We start from the raw sequence: 21,963 nt of genomic DNA on the forward strand, positions 1-21,963 counted from the left end.
GGGTTCAAATCTGGCCTAGGACACTTCCCTAGCTGTGTGATTCTGGGCAAAGCACTTAACTACCTAGTCCTTACTGCTCTTCTGCTTTGGGACCAATATAGAGTGTTGATTCTATGAGGGAAGGTAGTTAGCACAGTGTCTGACACATAATAGATTCTTTTGTTGTTGTTTTTAAATACTTATTTTCTATCTTAGGAACAACTCTAACACAGAAGAGCAAGGGCTAGGCAAATGAGATTAAGTGACTTGACCAGGGTCACAAAGCTAGAAAGTATCTAAGGCCAAATTTGAACCCAAGCCCTCCCAATTCCAGGTCTGGTGTTGCATCTACCGTGCCCCAGCTGTCCCAATAATAGTGTTGTTTGGTTTTTTTTTTTCTTAAACCCGTACCTTCTGTCTTAGAATCAAGGCAGAAGAGCTGGGGCATGGGGGCTAAGTGACCAACCAGGGTCACACATCTAGGAAGTATCTGAGGTCAGACTGGAACCCAGGGCTTCTCATCTCTGGGCCTGGCTCTCAATCCACTGAACCACCCAGCTCCCCCTCCAATAATAGGTTCTTGATAAATGCTTCTTTCTCACCTCCCTCCCTCCCTTCCTTGTTACTCTTTCCTCTTTCCTGCCTTCTTCCTCTAGCTAAAAATCACTCCCTACAAATAACCTTGTAATTTATCTTACAGGAGCTGTCCCAGGAGTCTTCACACAGTTTAAGTTGCTAAAGCTAAACCTGCACTGGGACTTTAGGGACATGCTGAATCTCCTTAGGGGTGCATCTGCCCTCTCCCCTGATTGAATGTTAAGTTCTTTGATGGCAAGAGTGGTTTGATTTTTTTCCTCGGATCACCTAGACTCAGGGTCTGGAACATAGTAGAGACTTAATAACTGCTTGTTGATTAGTCATTATTATTGTTGAGAATAAGATTGTTATGATAATATTATATTATTATCCTTTAATAAGATATCATGATGATGTTATCATTTTATAATATTGTGATGTTAAAATGTTATTACTTAAAATATGATAGTTACTGTTTTATCATATGATATTAAATTTATATTTTTAATAAGATATTACATTCAATTTATATTCTTAAATAAGATATGAAATTGATATTCTTTAATGAGACATTAAATTGTCATTCTTTAGTAAGATACTATGATGTCCTTTTTATAATATATTGACATTGTTTCATAAGATATTATGCTAATGTATTATTTTATAATATGATATTAAGTTGCTATTCTTTAATAAGATATTATGCTAATGTTTTCATTTTACAATATTATGATATTAAGTTATTACTTAGTAAGATATTACGGTTACTGTTTTATCATATGATATTAAGTTACTATTACCTCATAAGATAGCATGATATTGAATTCATATTCTTTAATAAGATTTCATATTCAATTTATATTCTTAAATAAGATATGATATGAAATTCATATTCTTTAATAAGACATTAAATTGCTATTCTTTAATAAGTTAGCTATGATCTGAAACTGACATTGTTTAATAAGATATGATAATGCATTATTTTATGATATTAAATTGTTCTTTAATAAGATGTTATGATATTAAATTGGAATTCTTTAATAAAATATATTAAATTTATATTCTTTAATATGACATATTAAATTAATCTTTAATAAGATACTATGATTCCATTATTTCACAATGGTATTAAATTGATTTTGGTTAAAAATAACAACAATAATAACTGTATTAAGTCCTGCCACTGGCATATATTATGTGACTCTGGGCAAGTCATTTCCCCTCCCATTGCTCTAGGCAACTCTCTAAGACTAGAAGTTTCAGAAAAGGTACCAACTTGCACCAATGGAGTGAGTTTCCTATCCTGAGAGTTCCCAGCGTCAGTAGAATCACCCATAGGGTCCAGTCCCTATCTCTGACCTATTAATAATGGATGGTTATAACACACTCCTGGTCTTGTTTTTGTTTTTATAACCCATACCTTCTGTCTTAGTATTGATCTAAGACAGAGGAGTGGTAAGGGCTAGGCAAATGGAGGTTAAGTGACTTGCTCAGGGTCACACAGGTAGGAAATATTGAGGCCAGATTTGAACCCAAGTCCTTGTTTCCAGTACCTGCCACCCCCCCCCCCCAAACAAAAACAAAAACAAATTGGGTCACTCACAATGAGCCACAATCAATTGACTGAACTACAACCAAAAAATGAGCCAGGATGTGAGAATGGAAAGGGTGATGGACTTGGAGTTTGGCTCTGGATTTGAATCACGCCATTGACACTTGGGAGTCCAGCTGAGTGATCCCAAGGCAAGTCACTCCATATATCAGTTTCCCTTACAGGGCTATGGTGGCACAGCACTCTGTAAGCTTCAAGGTGCTCCAAAATGGTGAGCTATTGATATTCTCACTGAGGGCTCAGGACACAGGCTGGGTCGGGATCCCTGTGTGCAGGAGGCTGGGCTCCAGGGAAGCGTGTTAGGGAATTTTTTGAGAGGGCTGGTTACCATGGGGATCAGGGAGAGATGTGCATGATGATCATGGCGGCCCTTCCATGTGGTTATATATACCTTCTCTCATTGGATCCTCACAAGAACCCTGATACAGGTGCTTTGATGATTCCCCAGACTTAGAAACTGAGACTCAGAGACAGATAAAGGGGTATGCTGGAAGTCATACAGCTAGGAAGGAACTGAGGCAAGATGGGAACACGGGCTCTCCTCTACACCTTACTGCTGGATATAGAGGGTGAGGGGCTTGGGTGGTACCCAGAAGGTAAAAGAATGTGTCTGGGAAGGGAGTGTGTCCCACCTTCTCCCCAATCTCCGTCTGATCTCCTGCGGGCAGCACATCCAGGTCGGTGAGCAGGGCACAGGCATCAAGGATGTCTTGGTATCGCTTCCTGTCCATGGACTTGCCGAACAGGATGTTGTCCTGGAGTGTGACGTTCTGTATCCATGCCTGCTGCGGCACGTAGGCCACGGAGCCCTGGCCATGGCACTCGGAGTCACCGCAGGAACACAGGGCTCAGGAGGGGGGACTTGGGATGAGACCTAGCCAGGGCTTATTCACTATCCCCCCTCCGAGCCTCTCTTCCCATTGGGCCACAGGTACTCCCACCTTTGCCCTCCCACCAATCCCCCTGCTTATCTCAGCCTCCCATCATCCCTAGTCCATGTCACTGACCTTGACAGCCACTCTGCCCTCCAGTTTATCCATCTCCCCAAGCAGGGCGGATATCAGGGAGGACTTCCCACAGCCCACTGGCCCCACGACGGCCACCAGGGCCCCTTTTGGCACTTGGAGACTCAGGCTGGTTGAGGGGAGGGAGAAGCAGAAGGCCAGAGTGAGCTGGGATATGTGGGAGGAGAAGAACCCTAATTCTCTTCTCCCGGGGAGATCCAACACTTCCCCCACTCCAGACAGCCCCTCCTTCTGTCAGAAATCACCTGTCCCCAGGTCTGCCTGCCTGGAGTTAAACACCAAAGCTTCTGGAAGAGGAACAATTAAGTTGATCTGCCTCGCTGAACCTCTTGGTCAGGAGAGGAGGGAAAGAAGGGCTCAGGATGGTTGAGAAGGAGAACAGTTTTTACCTGTGCAGAGCTGGGGGCTGGTTGTGGGCCCAGGTAAAGCTGCCATTTTCTATGGTGATAGCATAGCCTGTAGGCAGAGGGGGGGGGTTTGCCCTGGTGAGAGAGTGTACAGACAGGTGGGAGGGGGGGAGTGATGGGAAAGAGGGGGAGCCCTGAGGGGGGTGGGAGGAAGGGAAGCAATAAGGACTTGGGGAAGCACCAAGAGCCCAGGGGGATAACAGATGGGGCAATGAGGAGGAAGGCAGGGAGTGGGAGAGGATTAAGAGTGGACAAGATTTAGAGGGGGCAAAGAATTCTAGAAGGGAATAAGGAGGGCTCAGAGAATGATAGGGAGTAATGGAGATAAGGAGAAACAGAAATCCAGCTTGATTAAAGGTAGAAAGTAAGAGAGTTGGCAGCTAAGTGGCACGGTGATAGAGTGCCAGGACTGGAGTCAGAAGACTCATCTTCCTCAGTTCAAATCTAGCCTCAGACACTTACTAGCTGGGTAACCCTGGACAAGTCACTTCACCCTGTTTGCCTCAGTTTCCTCATCTGTCAAATGAGCCGGAGAAGGAAATGGAAAACATCTCCAGGATCTTTGGCAAGAAAACACCAAAGGGGGTCAGACATGACTGAATGAGAGTAACAAAATAGGGAGTCATGGGAGGGGCAGGGGATCAGGGACCCCTGGAGGATGTAAAGAACAATGAAGTACCGTGGAATTTTCTGGTTTTTTTTTTTAATATGAAATGTCTCACGAATTTGCATGTCACCCTTGCGCAGGGGCCATGCTAATCTCGGTATTGTTCCAATTGTAGTATATATGCCGTAGAAGCAAGCCTACCATGGAATTTTCAAGGCATTTTGTACTGGGGGTGGGGGGTGGGAATGTGTGAGTTATTGGGGAATTGTAATTGGGGAAGTCAGGGGATTAAGGATGGGTCAGGAATTATAGGAGTTAATAAAATTTTCTTTGTTGTTGATTAATTGTTTATATTCTTGTCTGATTCTTCATGACCCCATTTGGGATTTTCTTGTATTGGAGTGGTTTGCCTTTTCCTTCTTCAGCCCATTTTACCAATGAGGATACTGAGGCAAACAAGGTTCAGTGACTTGCGAGGGTCACCCATCTGGGGTCAGATTTGAACTCAGGAAGCTGAATCTTCTTGACCTCAGGCCAGGTACTCTAGCCTCTTAGCTGCCTTGCTACCCTAATAAAATCCTAGGAAGACTTAATGTAGGCTTAGGAAATGGTAGGGAATGATGGGAGTGGAAGTCCATGCAGAATATTAGAAGGAAAAGATTAAGGAAAGGAAGGGAATAATAGGAAGAGATTTGAGGGCAGGGGGCCGTGAATGTGGAACCAAGGGGAAAGAAGTGCCAGGATACCATGGATTGATTCCTCAGGGCATATGTGGTGGGTGGTATGGGGGCATCCAGGGCACAATATAAAATAATGGAGAAAACAGGGAGTCTGGGGACATTAAGATGAAGTGTACTGTCCACTCTGTATGAGGTTGTAAAAAATGGTGCTAAACTTGAAGTTGGAAGATTTGGATTTGAAATTGCTTTAGATTCTTACTAGCCTCAGTTTCCTAATCTGTAAAACAGAATAGGGGGCAGCTGGGTAGCTCAGTGGATTGAGAACCATACCTAGAGACGGGAGGTCCTAGGTTCAAATCTGGCCTCAGCCACTTCCTAGCTGTGTGACCCTGGGCAAGTCGCTTGACCCCCATTGCCTAGCCCTTACCACTCTTCTGCCTTGGAGCCAATACACAGTATTGACTCCAAGACGGAAGGTAAGGGTTTAAAAAAAAAAAACAGAATAATACTTGTGTTACCTATCTTGTGGGGTTGTTATGAGGAAAAAACCTGTAAACTTTAAGGCTATATTAACCTGAGTCATTGTTATTTCAGGGCTTTGCAGTAGAAGATAGCCCTTATTATGGGCATGTGGCCATATTTTAGTTATGTGGGAGAACTAATTAATAAAGATTTCTGTTTGTTTGTTTTTTAAATGGATCAGGAGTTATAGGGAGAAGAGAATCCTAAGAGTGGGTTAAGTGAGACTCAGTCTGGGAGTGATGTGTGAACAGGAAGACAGCATACCCCATTTGGGGAGGGAACAGGGTGTGGAGGGGAGAAGTGGAGATTTAGAGAATGATGGAATAAAGAGATCAGGGAGGAAGGGAGATGGAGGCAGGGGCAGGGGACTGTGTGGGCAGGAAACCTTGGGAACACCAAAGCAGAAGGGGAAAGAGGAAGAGGAGGAGCTAATGGAGAAAAATAAGGAAACTGCAGATTAAAGGATTTTTTGTAGGAAAGGGAGAGCCTGGAGGAAAATGTGCCAAATAGAAGAGGAGAGGAGGGGAGTGAGCAGGAAAAAGAATTTATGGACCTGGAGAAATGGTCTTTTTGTCCACACACTGGGTATCGAGTTCTTCATGGTTCAAGAAATGCTGGATCCGTTTCAGAGACACACTGGTCTGAGGAGAAGGAGGGTGCATTAAGGCCTGTCCATTAAGGCCATGTCCCTGTCCCCTTTGTCCCATTTCCCAACCAGGAAGAAAGTATAGAGAACCCACAGTTCTGTGCTGGGGCATTGCAACCTCTCCCTGCTCTGTTCCACATGGCTAAGTTAGGATACCTTCTTCCCTGCCCTCCAGATCATTTCAAGTTTGGGCTGCATTGCACATAACCTACGCCAGAAATCTAGTAACCAGAGGTTTGGCCATCTGCAAGCAACCCTGGGATCCCGATGAGACTATTTTTTTCCCCTAAACCCTTACCTTCTTAGAATCAATACTGTGTATTGGTTCTAAGGCAGAAGAGTGGGAAGGGCTAGGCAAGGGGGTATCCCCCTTATCAGTGACCCAGGACCACCCACCTCCAAGCCTGACTTTCTATCCATTGAGCCCCCTAGTTGTTCCTTTCCTATGAGACTACTGCCTGATTCTCAAATGATATCTCCTTCCACCAACCCCGAGTGACTTTCTGAGAAGCTGTTACCTGAGCCAGGTTGCTGATGACTTGGGGCAACATGTTAAGAGGAAACCTCAGGATGTTGAAAAGTGACAAGGATACAAAAGCCTTTTCTGCATCCAGGATGTTCTTCTCATCCACCAGCACGTAGACGGCAAAGGTTGTCAAGGACACCTGGGACACAGATTAGCCCTCAGGGCCAGAAGGAGGGCCCAGGAAATCCCCGAAGAACACTCACGAACTTGAGAGGTTAAGCTGCGTTTCTGTATGTGGGGGCTGAGGAAGTGGGGCATCAGGCCCAAATGACTTTTCCAGAGATGGATGGGGAGGTGAGTGGAGGGCTGGGGAAGCAGGAGTCGCTCTCCATTTCCTGGAGAAGGTGCATCCGGGGGACAAGTTTGGAAGAAGGGGAAGCGAGAACAAGTCTAGAGTTGTCTGGGGCATTATGAACATGAGTGCAAATCCCCTGAGGCGGTTTCATGTTTTGCAGCTGGCATTCTTCAGAGCAATAATTATGTAAAATATGTCATTGGTCCTAGCCTGATGGAAATATGCAATGTAAATTCTAATATTGCAGCCACTTGGGGAAATATTTTATTTACACTAATGGGCACTTAGTCGTAGAGTTGGTATTTCATAAATGTTTTTTCTTTCTTTTTTTTTAAACTTTACCTTCTGTCTTAGTATCAGTTCTGAGACAGAAGAGCAGCAAGGGCTAGGCAATGGGGGTTAAGAGGCTTGTCTAGAGCCACACAGCTAGGAAGAATCCGAGGTTAGATCTGAATCCAGATCTTCCAGAGTCCAAGAATGGCGCTCTATCCACTGTGCTACCTAGCAGCCCCTCAATAAGTGCTTGTTGAAATCAGCACCATAAGTAGGTTTTGCTCCAGGAACTAACATTCGTGGAGCATATTGCCTCCATGATGATGGGCTGATATTTCTCTGCAGAGCAGTTTCTACCCCTTGAAGTTCTTAGCAGTCATTGTTAGGGTGGACCCAGTGAGGAAGAGAGGAAGAGTTAGGACCCAGGGAAAGTCCAGTAGGAGACAGACCATGCCTCTTCCTTAATGATTAGTTTAGTCAGTCAGTCAATTAACATAACGCTTACTATGTGCCAAGCACAGGGCTAAGTCCAGGGGCTATACAAAAAGGGTAAAAGGCAATCTCTGCCCACAAGGAATTCACCATCCAGTTGGGGAGAGAAGAAAAGAAAACAGACAAATGTGTAGGAATAAGCTACCTGGAGGATAAATAGGAAATAATTAAGAGGGAAGGAAGGCACTATTAGAAGTAAGAAGAATGGGGAAAGGCTTCCTACAGAAAGGCGGAATTTGAGTTAGAGCTTGAAAGAAGGGAGGGAAGCCAGGAAGCAGAGATGAGGAGGGAGAGCATTCCAGCACAGGAAACCAAGAAAATGCCAGGAACCAAGAGACAGACTCTTAAAATAACATGAATATGTACATAAATTATGTGTAATGTTATAGATGTATAATAATTATAGAAATCATATATATACAGGACATGATATTAATATATTGTATATTTATAATAATAATAATAAGATAGTTTTATTCATGGAACTGCAAGGAGACCAATGTCACTAGATCAAAGAGTATATGGGGGGGTTGGGGTATGTAATGTCTAAGAGGGCAGAAGCAGGTAGGTAGCACTGTGGGTAGAGTGCCAGGCCTGGAGTCAAGAAGATCTGGGTTCAAATCTGGCCTCAGATGCTTAATAGCTGTGTGATCCTGCTCAAGTCACTTAATTCCAATTGCCTAGCCTTTACTGATGATATGATTCATTGATGAAACTAAACAAAACAAAAAACTGCAAAAGGGTCAGAAGAGCTCTTTGACAGCTATATCTCGTCAAACTTTCATTGTACAGATGAGGAAACTGAGGCCCAGTGAGATTAAATGACTTGCTCATGGTCACTGGAGTAGTAGCAGAAGTAGAACTGGAACGCTGATCCTCTGAGGGCAAGCCCAGCACTTTTTCCCCCACTGAATCTAGAGTTGAATGAGCAAATCTCCCCAAATAGGCTATGGCTGGGAACACCTCCTCAGAGATACTGGACATTGGTAACTCTGGAAGAGAGTGAGGATAACCACTTTGTGCCATGCTATCTCACTTAAGTCCAGTTTACATACAAGTGAAGACATTGACCTGTAACGTGATTGGTCCTCTCTGAAAACAAAGGATGAGAGGGCAGCTAGGTGATTCAGTGGCTAGAGATGGGAGGTCCTGGGTTCCAATCTGACCTCAGACACTTCCTAGCTGTGTGACCCTGGGCAAGTCACTTGACCCCCATTGCCTAGCTCTTACCACTCTTCTGCCTAGGAACCAATACACAATATTAAATCTAAGATGGAAGGTAAGAGTTTAAAAAAGAAAAGAAAATGAAGGATGAACAACAACACCAGATCCTATACCCCAAACTGTGCCAACCTACCTCTTCCCCCAATCCCAACCCAAGAATCATTCTTGGGGAGGAAAAAGAGAAATTGAGCTAAAGGCTTAACCAGAGGCTTCTGACTTTGGAAACATGACTCCATCAGGGTCTCAGGGTTTGGGGCAGCCATCCCCCCCAGGGGACCCTCCCCCACTTCCCGCCATCATACCAGGAAGGGGGCACTGAACCAGGTGAAGGTAGACACTGCATTGAGGAATGCCGACTGGCGCAGCACTTGGAGCTCTCCCAGGCGGATTTTCTCTATCATCTTAGAGAAGCTAGGCTCCCAAGCGTACAGTTTCAGAACCTTGATTCCACTCAGGATCTCATTCATCAGCTTGATTCGGGAGTCCTTGTACCCCATCTGTTTCACCTGGATGTGTTTTAGGGGAAAGACCACATTCATTCAGTTTTTGCATAAGCATCTAGCATGTGCCAGTCGTTGGACTGGGCACTGGATATACAAAATGTGAAACAATGCCTGCCCTCCACTCAAGGAGCTTACATTCTGCAGAGTGGAAATAAATAGAAAAAGAAATAGAAATACTTAAATAGAAGAGAAAATAGACACACAGTATTCTTGGAGGTGGGATGGAAGGGATGGATACTCCTATTTCCATGAATAGGACTAAAAGAAAGGGACCGCGTCAACCCACCCCATCCCATACCACCTCTTATCTGACTCAGAAACCTAAGAACTTTTTCTTCTAGAAGGGCAATTTTGCTGAGGCCAGGAGTTATATAAGGGAAAGGACCCAGAATAGTGTTCAATGGAACAGAAATTTTTTTTTTAGCCCTTTCCTTCTATCTTAAAATCAACACTAAATATCCATTTTAAGGCAGAAGAGTGGTCAGGGTTAGGCAAGTGGGGTGAAGTGACTTGCCCAGGGTCACACAGCTAAGAAGTGTCTGAAGCTAGATTTAAACACAGCTCCTTCAGACTCCCAGCCTGGTACTCCATCCACTGTGCTACCTAACTTTTCCAACTGGGCCTGAATGCTCACTCCAGCTCCATGACCCTCTTCCCCAAATCAGAGCAAGTTGTACTCCCATTTTCCCACTCCAATTGACTCCCAGGGCTGGGGCATGGCACCCACCTGCAATGCCCGAGTCTTCATGGCAATGACCCCATTCAGAGGGACCAATAAAATCATCACACCAACTCCAGCCAGAACAGAGGGACCCAGTTTCTGAGGCAGAGAGCAAAGCCAGTGAGAGACAGAAGCAGTTTAAGAGGCACAGGGGAGATGTCAATGGATTCAAAACCAAAGGACTTGAGTTCAAGGCTTGGAAATCTATTATATGTTACCTGTGGAACTCTGGACTTGTTTCCTCATCTGTTAAATGAGGGAGCTGCCCTAGATGGTCTCAAAGATTTCTTCTACCTCTAAAACCAAGACCATATCAGTAATAATAATAAAAATGGCCAGCAGTTATATAGAGCCTATTATGTGTCCGGCCCTGTGCTAAGTGCTTTGCAAATGTTATCTCATTTGATTCTTATAACAACCCTGGAAGAAAAATAGGTGTTGTTATCATCTTTATTTTATAATCAAGGAAACTGAGGCAAACAGAGATTTAAGTGGCTTGCCCAAGGTCATACAGCTAGTAAGTATATGAGGCTGGATTTGAACTTAGGTCTTCCTGATTCTAGGGAGAGTGGGGAGAGAGAGGGAGAGACAGAGACAGAGAAGGAGAGAGGGAAAGAAGAAAAAAGGAAGACAGAGACAGAGAAAGACAGAGAGTGGGGAGAAGGAGAGACATAGAGAGTGAAGAAGGGAGAGAGGGGGAGAGAGAGGGAGGGAGAGACAGACAGAGGAGAGAGGGAGAGAGGAAAAAATGGAGAGAGAGAAAGATAAAGAGAGTGAGAGAGGAGAGAGAGAGAGAAGGGAAAGAGAGAGACAGAGACAGAGAAGGAGAGAGGGAAAGAGGAAAAATGGAGAGAGGAGAGAGAGAAGGGAAAGAGAGAGACAGAGGAGAGGGAAAGAGGAAAAATGGAGAGAAGAGAGAGTGAGAGAGGAGAGAGAGAGAAGGGAAAGAGAGAGACAATGAGGAAGGAGAGAGACAGAGCCAGAAGAAGGGAGGGAAAGAGGAAAAATGGAGAGAGAGAGAGGAGAGAGGGGGAAAGAGGGAGAGACAGAGACAGAGAGAGGAAAGAGGGGGAAAGGGAGAGGGAGAGAGAGGAAGAGAGAAGGCTGGACAGATAGAGATAAAGACAGACTAAGAAGAACAAGCAGAAAGGAACAGGAAAAGCTGGCTAGATATAAAGGGCTAGATAAAAACACAGAAAAACAAGAAAGTCCAGAGAGAAAGGATCAGTTAGAGAAAAACAAGGTAAATAAACACATAAGGCCAGGAAGAGCCATGCAGACAGAAAGGATGAATTATAAAGCATTTAGATGGTACAATGGGGAGAACTCTAGGTCAGGAAGACTTGAATTCAAATCCAGCCTTGGGTAATATTGACTGTGTGTTCTTAGCCAAGTCATTTAAATTCTGTTTGCCTCAGTTTCCTCCAGTGTAAAATTACTATAGTGATAGTACCTGCTCTCCCAGGGCTGTTGTGCAGTTCAAATGAGATAATAGCTATGAAGCAAATAGTCACACAGAAGACCCTATATATATAAATGCTAGCTATTATTTTTTTCTTTTAAATACTTTTTTAAAATTTCCATGTATTCATTAGCTATTATCATTTAAGACAGACAAATGAAGACAAAAAGAGCCAGACAAAGAAGGTCAGGAAGATGGACAGAAAGAGACTGATAGAGAGACAGACCAAAGAAGACGAGATAAAGAGAGACAGACAAAACATCTACTCAGAAAAAGGCAAGCAGTCAGGGAGGGCCAGGCAGAGAGGACCAGACAGATCCAAACAGACAGTGCCAGACTGAGTCAGGCAGGTCATAACAGACCTAGACAAGCTGGAAGAGGGAAGAGAGAGAAATACAAAGATGCCACATATTCCAGGACCCCCTTCCTCAAGCCAGGGAACAGCTGCTGAGATACTCCCTGGCCCTCCTCATCCTGACCATTCTAATTCTACATTTGGTTCCTGGGAGGAGGGAAGGGAATGTGAAATGTGGGGGGGCCTGGGGTCAGGGTGCCCAGTGGGTTCAAGCTCACCCTAATCCTGGCCCCCAAAGTCAGAGATAATGTTGATTTCTTTCCTGTTACTGCAGTGAGCGTGAGGGGATGGAGGCTGTGAGAGCAGGGCAGTAGAAGGGTCAGGGGTGACTCACTTGCCACAGGAAGTAGATGGCCAGGATGATCTGCAGGGGGGCTGACCACAGCATGTTGAGGAAGGACACCAAATCTGAGAATCGCTGGGCATCTACAGACATCAGGTTGGCAATCTCCCCCACGGTGGAAGAGCGCTTGGCTGAATTGCTGATTACCAGGGCCTAGAAGCAGCCGGAAAAGAACAGAGCAGAGGGATGGGTGGGACCCGGGATCGGGGGTGGGGGTGGGGACTGTACCCCAAAGGCCCCCAGGACCTATAACCAAGGTTTGGTCGTGATGGACTCCTTCATTCTACCCAGGCCTTCCCCTCTTCCCCTCTTCCAGCTGACCTTCCGATAGATGACACCAATGATTCCTGTGCGAACCCGCATCCCGGTCACAAAGACATACTGGAAATTTTGGTGCAGAATGAGAATCTGTAGAACTGAGCATCCAAACATCAGCCCAGCTATGAAGAAACCCCACCAGGCTGGGGCTTTGGGGTTGGAAATGAACCTGATCAGAACGCTGCAGGAAGATTGGGGAAGAATAGCATCCATTTAGTGCCTATTCATTGGGGCAATCAGGTGGTGTAATGGATAGAGAGCTGGGCCTGGAGTCAGGAAGACTCTTCCTGAGTTCTAATCTGTTCTCAGAGACTTCCTAGCTGTGAGACCCTGGGCAAGTCATTTAACACTAATTGCCTAGCTCTTGCTGTTCTTCTTCTGTCTTAGAATTGGTACTAAGACAGAAGGTAAGGGTTTTATAAAGAAAAGAAGAAAAATTTTTGTATCAATTTTTTGGGAATTCTCAAAAAGGAAAATTCTATCAAGGCAGATTGGCACTCATTCAACAACGAACTGCTTGGGGCACAAAGATTTTAAATTATTTGCCCAGGATTATGTAATCTGCATGTTTTAAGGGCAAGATTTAAACCTAAGACTTCCCAACTCCCAAGGCCAGTTTTTGTTTTAAACCCTTTCCTCCTGTCTTAGAATCAATAGTGTTTATTGGTTCTAAGGCATAAGAGTGGTAAGGACTAGGCAGTCAGGGTTAAGGGACTTGCCCAAAGTTGCCCAGCTAGGAAGGGTCTGAGGCCAGATTTGAACCCAACCTGGGACCTCCATCTTTAAGCCTGGCTCTTAATCCACTGAGCCCCCTAGCTACCCCCAAAGCCAATTCTTTATCTTCTAGGGTTCCTTGATTCTCCAATCAACTCATTTTACAGGGGAAGAAAGTGATGTCAGAAGTGACTTTCCCAAGATTACATAGCAAATTCAGAGAGCCAGAACCCTGACTCTTCAAATTTATTTATTTATTTTTCAAACTTGAAAATTTTATTTAATGACTTAATTTAGAATACTTTTCCATGGTTACAAGATTCATGTTCTTTCCCTCCCTTCCCCCACCCCCTCCCATAGCTGAGGCTCAATTCCTCCGGGTTTTACATGTATCATTGTTCAAGACCTATTTCCATATTATTGATAATTGTACTAGGGTGACTGTTTAGTGACTCTTCTCATTTAAAGCTTTTTTTTTTCTCACCCCCTTGCCCTCTGTGTTGCCCTCTGACCTGGAGTAAGTTCTCTGCATTAGTATTGGCTAAAGACAGTGTAAGTTTTAATCTTCCTCCAGATGGGGAAACTGAGGTTAAGAAGGACCAGAAAGCTTGCTCATGCTCCCAGAACTGATAGAATACATATCAGAGACGGGTCTCCTGACTCTATTGATCTTTTCACCAAAACAAGAAATGATTCCATTCATCCCCATTCAATCTTGCCCCATGGTAATGATGCCCAAAGGAACCCACAGCCTGAAGGAATAAGAGTCAGACCTGAGTAGTTGGGGGTTCACAAAGGACAGTAAATCTTGGATTAATTTGTAGAAAGAGCTGATGAGGAAGTAGGGTCCGAAAGTGATCAGCAGGGCCCGGAGAAAGGATGGCTCTTTCTTCTTGGAAGGGTCAGAGAGCAGAATTTCACCTTCCCCGGCCTCTTCCTTGAGAACCCTCCCCTTGGAGACCTTTTCACTGGTGCTCTTTGTAAATGCCACACTTTTGGACCTGGGTAAGAAGGAAGCGGAGAGATCAGAAAGTCTGCATGGAGGAGCTAAATAGGTATGGGGGTTGATTTGGGGGTGTTTTTTGGGGGGGGGTAGGGTTCTTCCCTGAGGTTCTCTCAAATCCAGATCCTCAAGCAGAAGGTGACTGTTAATTCTCCAATTCACAAGAATGCACTAGATTTGGGGCCCCCCAGCTGTTGATATATCAGGGATGGAATTCTATCTCCACCATACACTCTCACACCAACTTTCCTTCTCCCCACCATTTCCAAAATGGGAGGCCCCAATTCCCTGCCATTCCTGCAGTTCTCTGGGCCTGAGATGAGATGGGATGGAGAAAGTTGGGGGAAGAATTAGCTCTATTCCCTTCCTACACATCCAGCTGGCTCTGGGAGGTTGCTGCACCAGCCAGTAGCACACATTCTAAATGGTTTCCTAATCACAAGGGAAGATAAGAAGACCTGGTTTCAGCTCATTTGCTGACGCCCCAAAGAGGCAGATTTGCAGCTGTGAAAGGGGAAGTTGTGATGGAGGGTGGTGTGGGGGGAAACCAAAGCAGGAAGGGTGACCATTTGTGGAAATGGGGGGAGGGTGCAGGCAGGGAGTGATGTTCAGGAGCCTTGGAAACACAGGAGCTGGGATTCTGCTGACAATCCTGTATTTCAGGCTAGGCCAACAGCCAATCAACAGAAGGCAGTTTTGAGTTTAAAAGGCTTCCAGCCCCCAGGCCTAATGAGAGGAAAAGGGGGTGTGGGGGAGGAGGCAGAGAGAAGAGCGTGAGACCCACAGCTGTGTTTGGGATGGGAGAGATGGGGAATATATACAATCCTGAGATGAAAAAGGGTCAGAGGAAAGGGGAGGTCTATGGCCTCTTATCTTTTCTGCCTGACAGGTTGGCCGAGACAAGTATTTCAGGGGCAGACACCTCCTGATTTCCTTGTGACCCATCTGATTTCCTCTTTGGCCTAGACTGGGAGCTCTTAATATGGATTCCACAGACACCCCCACCTCCCCCCAATCAAGGACTCCATGGATAGATTTCTGGGGTTCCAGAAACATGAACAGGGGGGAAAATCACCTTTTTATTTTCACTAACATCTACCTGAAACATGCTATTTCAAAATATGATTCTGAAAAGAGGTGCCTCGGTTTTACCAGACTGCTTTTCAAAGGGGTCCAGGAAACAAAAAAGGCTAGAACCCTTGTCCTATGGAGTCATCTTATCCACTTACTTGTTTCCAGATCATGTGATCAGAGTATTTAAAGACTGGAACCAGGGAATTTTAGAGTATTTTCTTCATTTTACAAATGGAGAAACTGAGACCCCGAAATAGGACAAAAAGTATAGATCAGTGAAGAGAGGTGGGGAGCCTTCCTCTTTCCCCTATTTTTGGGACTCATCTTTCCCTCTGAGGGAGTTTTTAGAGTCTAGCCTTCCTCCCTGACCTGAGGTCATTGGGAATTCAGGTTTAGGGGGGGTCATGGGCAGGGACTCTTCTTAGAGGCGTTGGGGGGCCTTTGACTCAGGAGAGCAACCAATACATTCTATTTGAAATGACTATGAAGAACTGGCTTAAGAAGGAATAGGTGTTTAGAAATGCAACAGGCCTCCTGATGGATACTTAAGGAAGGAATGGAAGCAGACGCTAGTATCAAAGGATTTCCTAAAGGCAGAGACTAGGTTCCCCCACCATTTCCCCCCTATATTTAGCACTGCTTCACATAAAGTGTGAAAAAATAAAGTTTATAAATGCTTTCAAATAGTCTGTTGACTACTGACTTCAACTTCTCAAGAGAAAAGGATTTTCTCACTGTTTGGCCTGAATTCTCTGCTTTTCCCATTCCTTGAGTAGTCGAGGCACCACAATTCTTGAGGAATTTTCCTCATTCAGAGACCACAGGTCCTTGTCCTCCAGAGGCTGGCGGTACCCAAGGATAGCCAAACTAGAGAGAAGGGGAAGGAGAAGAAAGGAATATAGTTACTCACAGAGAGACACCCTGATGGAATTCTGCCCTTGCTCAGTGGTAGTTCACTAAGAGAGTATTTTAGGTTTCTGGAGAAAATGTTTGAATGGTAGACCTAAGAACTTGTCATAGGGCCATGGGGGGGGGGGGGGAGGGCAGGCTGGTCATCTAATCCTCAATCCTTTTTCCTGGTCTCTCATCTTACCTCACTTCTATTGTAACAGTTAAATTAGTTTCTCTACTAAAAAATATAACACTCTTTAGTAGAGAAACTAATTTAACTGTCACAGTTAAAAAAGTACCAAGGACTTCTGGGGATTGAAGTCTGGGGTTCAAATCTCCATTTTTACACCACCTAACAGAAATGAATTTGGCCAACTCTCAATCTGATTCAACCTTTAGTGATGGTTCCTTGGGCCCAATATCCAGGTTAAGAGTTGTCAAATATGTTGGGTCTAGAGTTCAGGATTCGCTTCTATAAATCAGGGACAATGAACTACCAGTGCTGGTGTCAAAGGCAGAATTATGTTTTGTTGATCTGTCTCTAAGGCTCCAACCAAGAAAGATCACAACCAGCCCTATTGGTTAAAGGCTGCTGTACCTACTTCTGGTGCCCTTGTCAGGCTAAGTATATCCATACATCTGGTTCCAAGGGCATATTCTACCTCTAGCCAGGTAACTGGCCCTGAAAATTGGGCTTGAAGGTTGGCAATTAGCCCTGGTAACAAACACGATTCTCTAAGTTAGATTCTATCTTATATTTGGAGTAGGGGAAGGTTGGGGACAAACAAAACACATGGCTCCCAAGCCAAAGAGACCAAATCAGCTCCATGGGTTTCCAACCCCTGACCTACCCCCTACCCTCAAAAGATCAATGGCAGGAGAAGTTAACTCACTCAGTGAACCACCAGAAGGTCAGACGAGAGAGGAAACCAGCATTGGCCTCTGGGCAAGGGTTCTGCCAAGTTTGAGCAAATAGAGATGGAGGTCATGATAAAGGAATTAGCACAGACCTAATGGCTCCTGCCCCCTTGTTTCCACAGAAGCAGCCATCACCACCAAATCCCATAATCTCTACCTTTTGGGTCCCTCAGTGCCTTCTTCCTTCTAATTTTAAGGAGTTAGTGACAAATTCCTTATTTTCTACTACCCCCTACTATGGAAGGCCTTTAGCCAAGCACCCAAGAAAGGAGCATCCTGGGGAAAACTCAATGAACTCAAGAGAAAAAGATTCCGTGAACCCAAAGTATAACTTCCCAACCTTCCCTCCCAACACCATCCCTCTCAGTCACTTACAGGGTCCACACTGACAGAAGGGGTAAAAAAAGGTGGTCTGTCCTTGAGGCAGGAAAGGATGAGTGAGAAGAGGATGAGAGCAAAATATATGTAGAAAGTGGTGAAACGGAATTTGTCTTTGATTTCACCCTGGGGAGGAGAAGAGGTAAGGGGTAGTAATATTATGGTGGGGAGAAAGATTGTCTATCAGTATGCCTGTGGCTATATATTCATTAGAGCCGGATCCCAACCCTTCCTTCCTCCCCCTCTTCCTTCCTTCCTTCCTTCCTTCCTTCCTTCCTCCCTTCCTTCCTTCCTTCCTTCCTTCCTTCCTTCCTTCCTTCCTTCCTTCCCTTCCTTCCTTCCTTTCTTCCTTCCCTGCTTCCTTCCTTTCCCCTTACCTTCAGTCTCAGAATCAATAATGCATATTGGTTCCTAGACAAAAGAGTGGTAAGGGCTAGATAGAGATGTGATTTCCCACGGTCACATAGCTAGGAAGTGTCTGGGGCTTAATCTCAGGACCTCCCACCTCCTGATCCACTGAGCCACCTCGCTGCCCAATCTGCTTTCTTCTCCCCCATTCTATTTTTTTTCTATTCGTACCCCCTATTCTGCTTTTTTTTTACCACTCCCTGAATATATGAAAGGAGTCCCCAAGTGAGGAATCACTGTGATGGTGCCACAGGGTCACTCTCCAGGGAACTTGGACTTGACCAACCTGTTCCCCTTACACAGTTCCACACAGTACCTCTGCCAAGGCAGTGAGGATCTTGGAGCGAAAAGGAACGATGGCACAGAAACAAGACAAGAACCAAAAGATGATCAAGATGCCGGAGGATCGAACACCCCGAAGCCGTTCGTACTGGATCAGCAGAGTGGCCAGAAGCTGAGGGGGAGGAGAATCCAGAGCAGAGACGTGGACTAGCTGCCAGAGGGCGTCCAGATCACCCCTACCCCCTTACCCCCAGTGATCTCCCAGCCCTCTCTTGGAGTTATGGGCAAGAGAGGCTACATCAGTCACCCAGCAATCATGGATTAGGTACTGCCTGTGTGTCAATGTGAGACTGGAGAGCTGGATACAAAAATGAAAAAGTCCCCAGCCTCCATGAGCGGTCACTACCACCCCTCCAGGGGCACTAGATGCTCCCCAACTCCAAAGCCTGCCTACCTCCCTTCTCCCCAGCTTCCCGAGTCCCACACTAACCATGGTGATCCCCATGATGAGGGGAGTCACAAAGTAGATGGGGGCTGGGATGGAGCCCTTCACCAGGCCGGAGAAGGAATAGAAGAGGTCGGCCCATGTCACACACCAGAGCAGGATGCCAACTGCCTACCAAGAGATGAAGGCACTGTGGAGAGGGGCAGGGGCAGACCAGGGAGCCGGCGTGGGGGGGAGGGGGAGGGTGGGGGGGGGGGTGGACACCTTCCTTTGGGTCAGCGGGGTCCAGGGAAAGAAGGCCTCCATGAATGCTAGGAAATTGCTGCTGACCCAGAGGAGAGTCTCCTGGCAGCAGCCAACCACCAAGTCGGTGCACAGCTCAAGAATTACACGCTTATGTTTTAGAATTATTATGACCATGTTCATGCCATTCAATGACATCAAATCTTTGTTCTAATGTAATAAAAGCCTCTTCTTTTTTGGAAAAAAAAAGAATTACAGGCTTAAGAAAACCCAGGTTTGAGGTGAAACATTGAGGAACTTGGTTCAGCTTCCTCAGAGAGGGAGTTTCCCAATTGGCTACGGGCTTAAAAGGCATCTTGTCAGCGGTGTGGGCTGAGAGGGAGCATCGGGGTGGGGGAGAGTAGGGGGGACCCAGGGAGACGGAGCCAGCACCTGGGGAACGTAGGGGCTGGGACAGAATGTATGCCCCAGTCTGAGACAGCAGCAGCCAGACAATGACTTTACCCCGCGCAGGGGCACCCTCAACTAAATCACTGACCGTCTTGAGCCTACAGAGGCCAGAAAGGATGATATAGCCTTGGTTTTGGTGCCGGAGGTAGAGTAGGTAACAGGGCAGGGAGATCCAGAGGTAGATGGAAGGGACCCAAGCAAGCAGAGAGTTCTGGAAGCAGGGAGTGAGGTCCGGCTTGTCTGTGTACAACGACAGGTTGGAGTCCTGGAGAAAGAGAAGATACATTAGTCCATAAGACAGAAAGGAAAGATAATTATACTTCCATAAAATAATGTATTTTTTTCATTCATTTATTCAATGAGCTAGGGAGCACAGTGGATAGAGAGTGGGGCTTAGAGGCAGGAAGAACTGAATCTGAGGGCCCAGCTGGGTAGCTCATTGGTTTGAGAGTCAAGCCTAGAGATGGGAGATCCTAGGTTCAAATCTAGCCTCAGACACTTCTCAGCTGTGTGACCCTGGGCAAGTCACTTAACCCCCATTGCCTAGCCCTTACCACTCTTCTGCCTTAGAACCAATACACAGTATTGACTCCAAGGTAAGGGTTTAAAAAAAAAAAAGAACTGAATTTGAATCCTGATGCCTGTTGCCTGTGTGACCCTCGGCAAATTTATTTTTTATTTATTTAAATTATTTAATTTCTCTTATTTAAGATTCTCTTCCTTAAATTCTTTTTAATTAAGTTCTTATTTTTGTATTTAAATTCTTTTTTAAAATTAAAATTTATTATTTTAAATTCTTATTCTTACTTTGAATGGGGCAAAGTGGATAGCATGCCCAGCCCTGAATCAGGAAGATTCATCTTCTTGAGTTCAAAATTGGTTTCAGCCACTTGGGAATTGTGTGACCCTGAGCAAGTCACTTAACCTTGTTTGCCTCAGTTTCCTCATCCTTGTAAATGAGCTGGAGAAGGAAATAGCAAACTACTTCAATATCTTTGCCAAGAAAATCCTAATGGGGTCATGAAGAGCCAGACATGACTAACATAACTGAATAACAACAAATCTTCAGTTTTCTCACCTACAAAATGAAGAGTTGGGCTTGATGGTCTCTAAAGCTTCCTTCTAGCTCTGAATCTGTGATCTCTAAACCATAGCAATTAGTAAAGGTCTGTTATATTTCAGGAACTGAGGAATACTAAGATGAAAATGAAGTTTTCTTTATTGCTGAAGAATTTATATTAATAATAATAATAGTAGCTAGTATTTATGTGGCACTTCAAGGTTTGCAAAGTGCCCCACCAAATATTATTTCTTTTGATCTTCACAACAATTCTCCAATGTAGGTGCTATTATCTCCATTTGACATATGAGGAAACTGAGGCTGAGGTTAAGTGACTTGTTTAGTTTCATAGCTAATAAGTGTCAGAGGTATGACTTGAATTCTAGTCTTTCTGACTTCAAGTTCAACATTTAGGTGTCTACTAATTGTCCATTAAAAGAAATCATCTAGTCCAACCCCATTTGCCTCTGTTTACTCCTCTGTAAAACGAGAGGCTTAGACTTCATGGTCTGTAATATAAGGTCCTTTCCAACTCAAAATCCTTAATCCTGTTATCTTATAAGGAAAAAGGAAAAGGAAGGAAGGAAAAGAGGAAAAGGGGAGAAAAAAACATTAGGGAGAATCTATCTAGTCAGAAAGAGAAGAGCTCAGACAAGAGAACTTTTCAACTTATTCTTAATTTTGCTGTCCAGGTCATCTTCCTACTGAAACCCTCTAATCTTGTTATTTTTCTCTTCACAGTTTCTCTATTCAAAATCCATCGATTGCCCCCTCCCTTGCCTACAAAATAAATTTAATGTCTCTTCCTGTCATTTAAGGCCTTTCAAAATAAGATTCCAACTTACTTTTCCATTGCTTTTCTTTTTTAAAAACCTTTACCTTCTATTTTAGAATTAATATTTAGTATTGGTTCCAAGGCAGAAAAGCAGCAGTAGATAGGCAGAGTTTAAGTGACTTGCCCAGAATCACATAGCCTAGGAAGAATCTGAGGCCAAATTTGAACCCAGGACCTCTCCAACTCCAGACCTGGCACTCTATCCACTGAGCCACCTACTTGCCCCAAAGAGTTTTCAGATCCTTTCCAGCTCTGATAGTCCATGTTCTTTTTTTTTTTTTTAAACCTTTACCTTCTGTCTTAGTATCAATTTCAAAGACAGAGAAGAGCAACAAGGGCTAAGGAAACTGGATTCCTCTCTATGCCCTTTGTACGCCTAGGGTTTAGCAGAGTGCCTTGTTTATAGTGTGTCCTAAATAAATGTTTGTGGAATGAATGAATGGCGATATTCAAGGATAGCCACAAAAATCCTTGGCATCCTCAAATGGTTCAACATCAGAAAGAGATACAGTTTTACTCTTGTAAATGACCATAAAGATGCATTACCGGCTGCTTTGTTGCTGTATCATAAGGACCATTGGGTCCCACTATTCTCCCGGCAAATATTTCTCTCCCTCTTTAGACTGTGAGCTCTTTGAGCACAGGAGACTCTTTATTTTTTTAATTTATATCCCTAGCACATAGCAGAGTATCTGG

General features: G+C 44.7%; 1 protein-coding gene and 1 pseudogene across 2 annotated transcripts in view; both read right to left on the minus strand.

The window, feature by feature from the left end:
* ABCC3 (ATP binding cassette subfamily C member 3) overlaps positions 1-21,963 on the minus strand; it is an 84,413-nt gene that overhangs the window by 31,797 nt on the left and 30,653 nt on the right. The window contains exons 2-17 of one of the 2 annotated variants that reach the window (XM_056816605.1): positions 19,461-19,637; positions 18,725-18,850; positions 18,269-18,406; positions 17,542-17,670; positions 17,142-17,203; positions 16,093-16,224; positions 14,054-14,281; positions 12,570-12,747; positions 12,240-12,401; positions 10,095-10,187; positions 9,167-9,370; positions 6,573-6,719; positions 5,962-6,049; positions 3,582-3,648; positions 3,175-3,301; positions 2,800-2,976 (exon numbers count right to left, since the gene is read on the minus strand). In XM_056816605.1, coding sequence (XP_056672583.1) covers positions 2,800-2,976; positions 3,175-3,301; positions 3,582-3,648; positions 5,962-6,049; positions 6,573-6,719; positions 9,167-9,370; positions 10,095-10,187; positions 12,240-12,401; positions 12,570-12,747; positions 14,054-14,281; positions 16,093-16,224; positions 17,142-17,203; positions 17,542-17,670; positions 18,269-18,406; positions 18,725-18,850; positions 19,461-19,637 — 2,235 coding nt within the window. Of the gene's footprint in view, positions 1-2,799; positions 2,977-3,174; positions 3,302-3,581; positions 3,649-5,961; positions 6,050-6,572; positions 6,720-9,166; positions 9,371-10,094; positions 10,188-12,239; positions 12,402-12,569; positions 12,748-14,053; positions 14,282-16,092; positions 16,225-17,141; positions 17,204-17,541; positions 17,671-18,268; positions 18,407-18,724; positions 18,851-19,460; positions 19,638-21,963 lie in introns of those variants that run through there. The other variant, XM_056816604.1, reaches the window with a different exon arrangement.
* Positions 4,302-4,401, minus strand: LOC130457690 (U6 spliceosomal RNA; annotated as a pseudogene).

Source organism: Monodelphis domestica, chromosome 2 (genome assembly GCF_027887165.1).
Source record: "Monodelphis domestica isolate mMonDom1 chromosome 2, mMonDom1.pri, whole genome shotgun sequence".
In the NCBI taxonomy this organism is placed as follows: Eukaryota; Metazoa; Chordata; class Mammalia; order Didelphimorphia; family Didelphidae; genus Monodelphis; species Monodelphis domestica.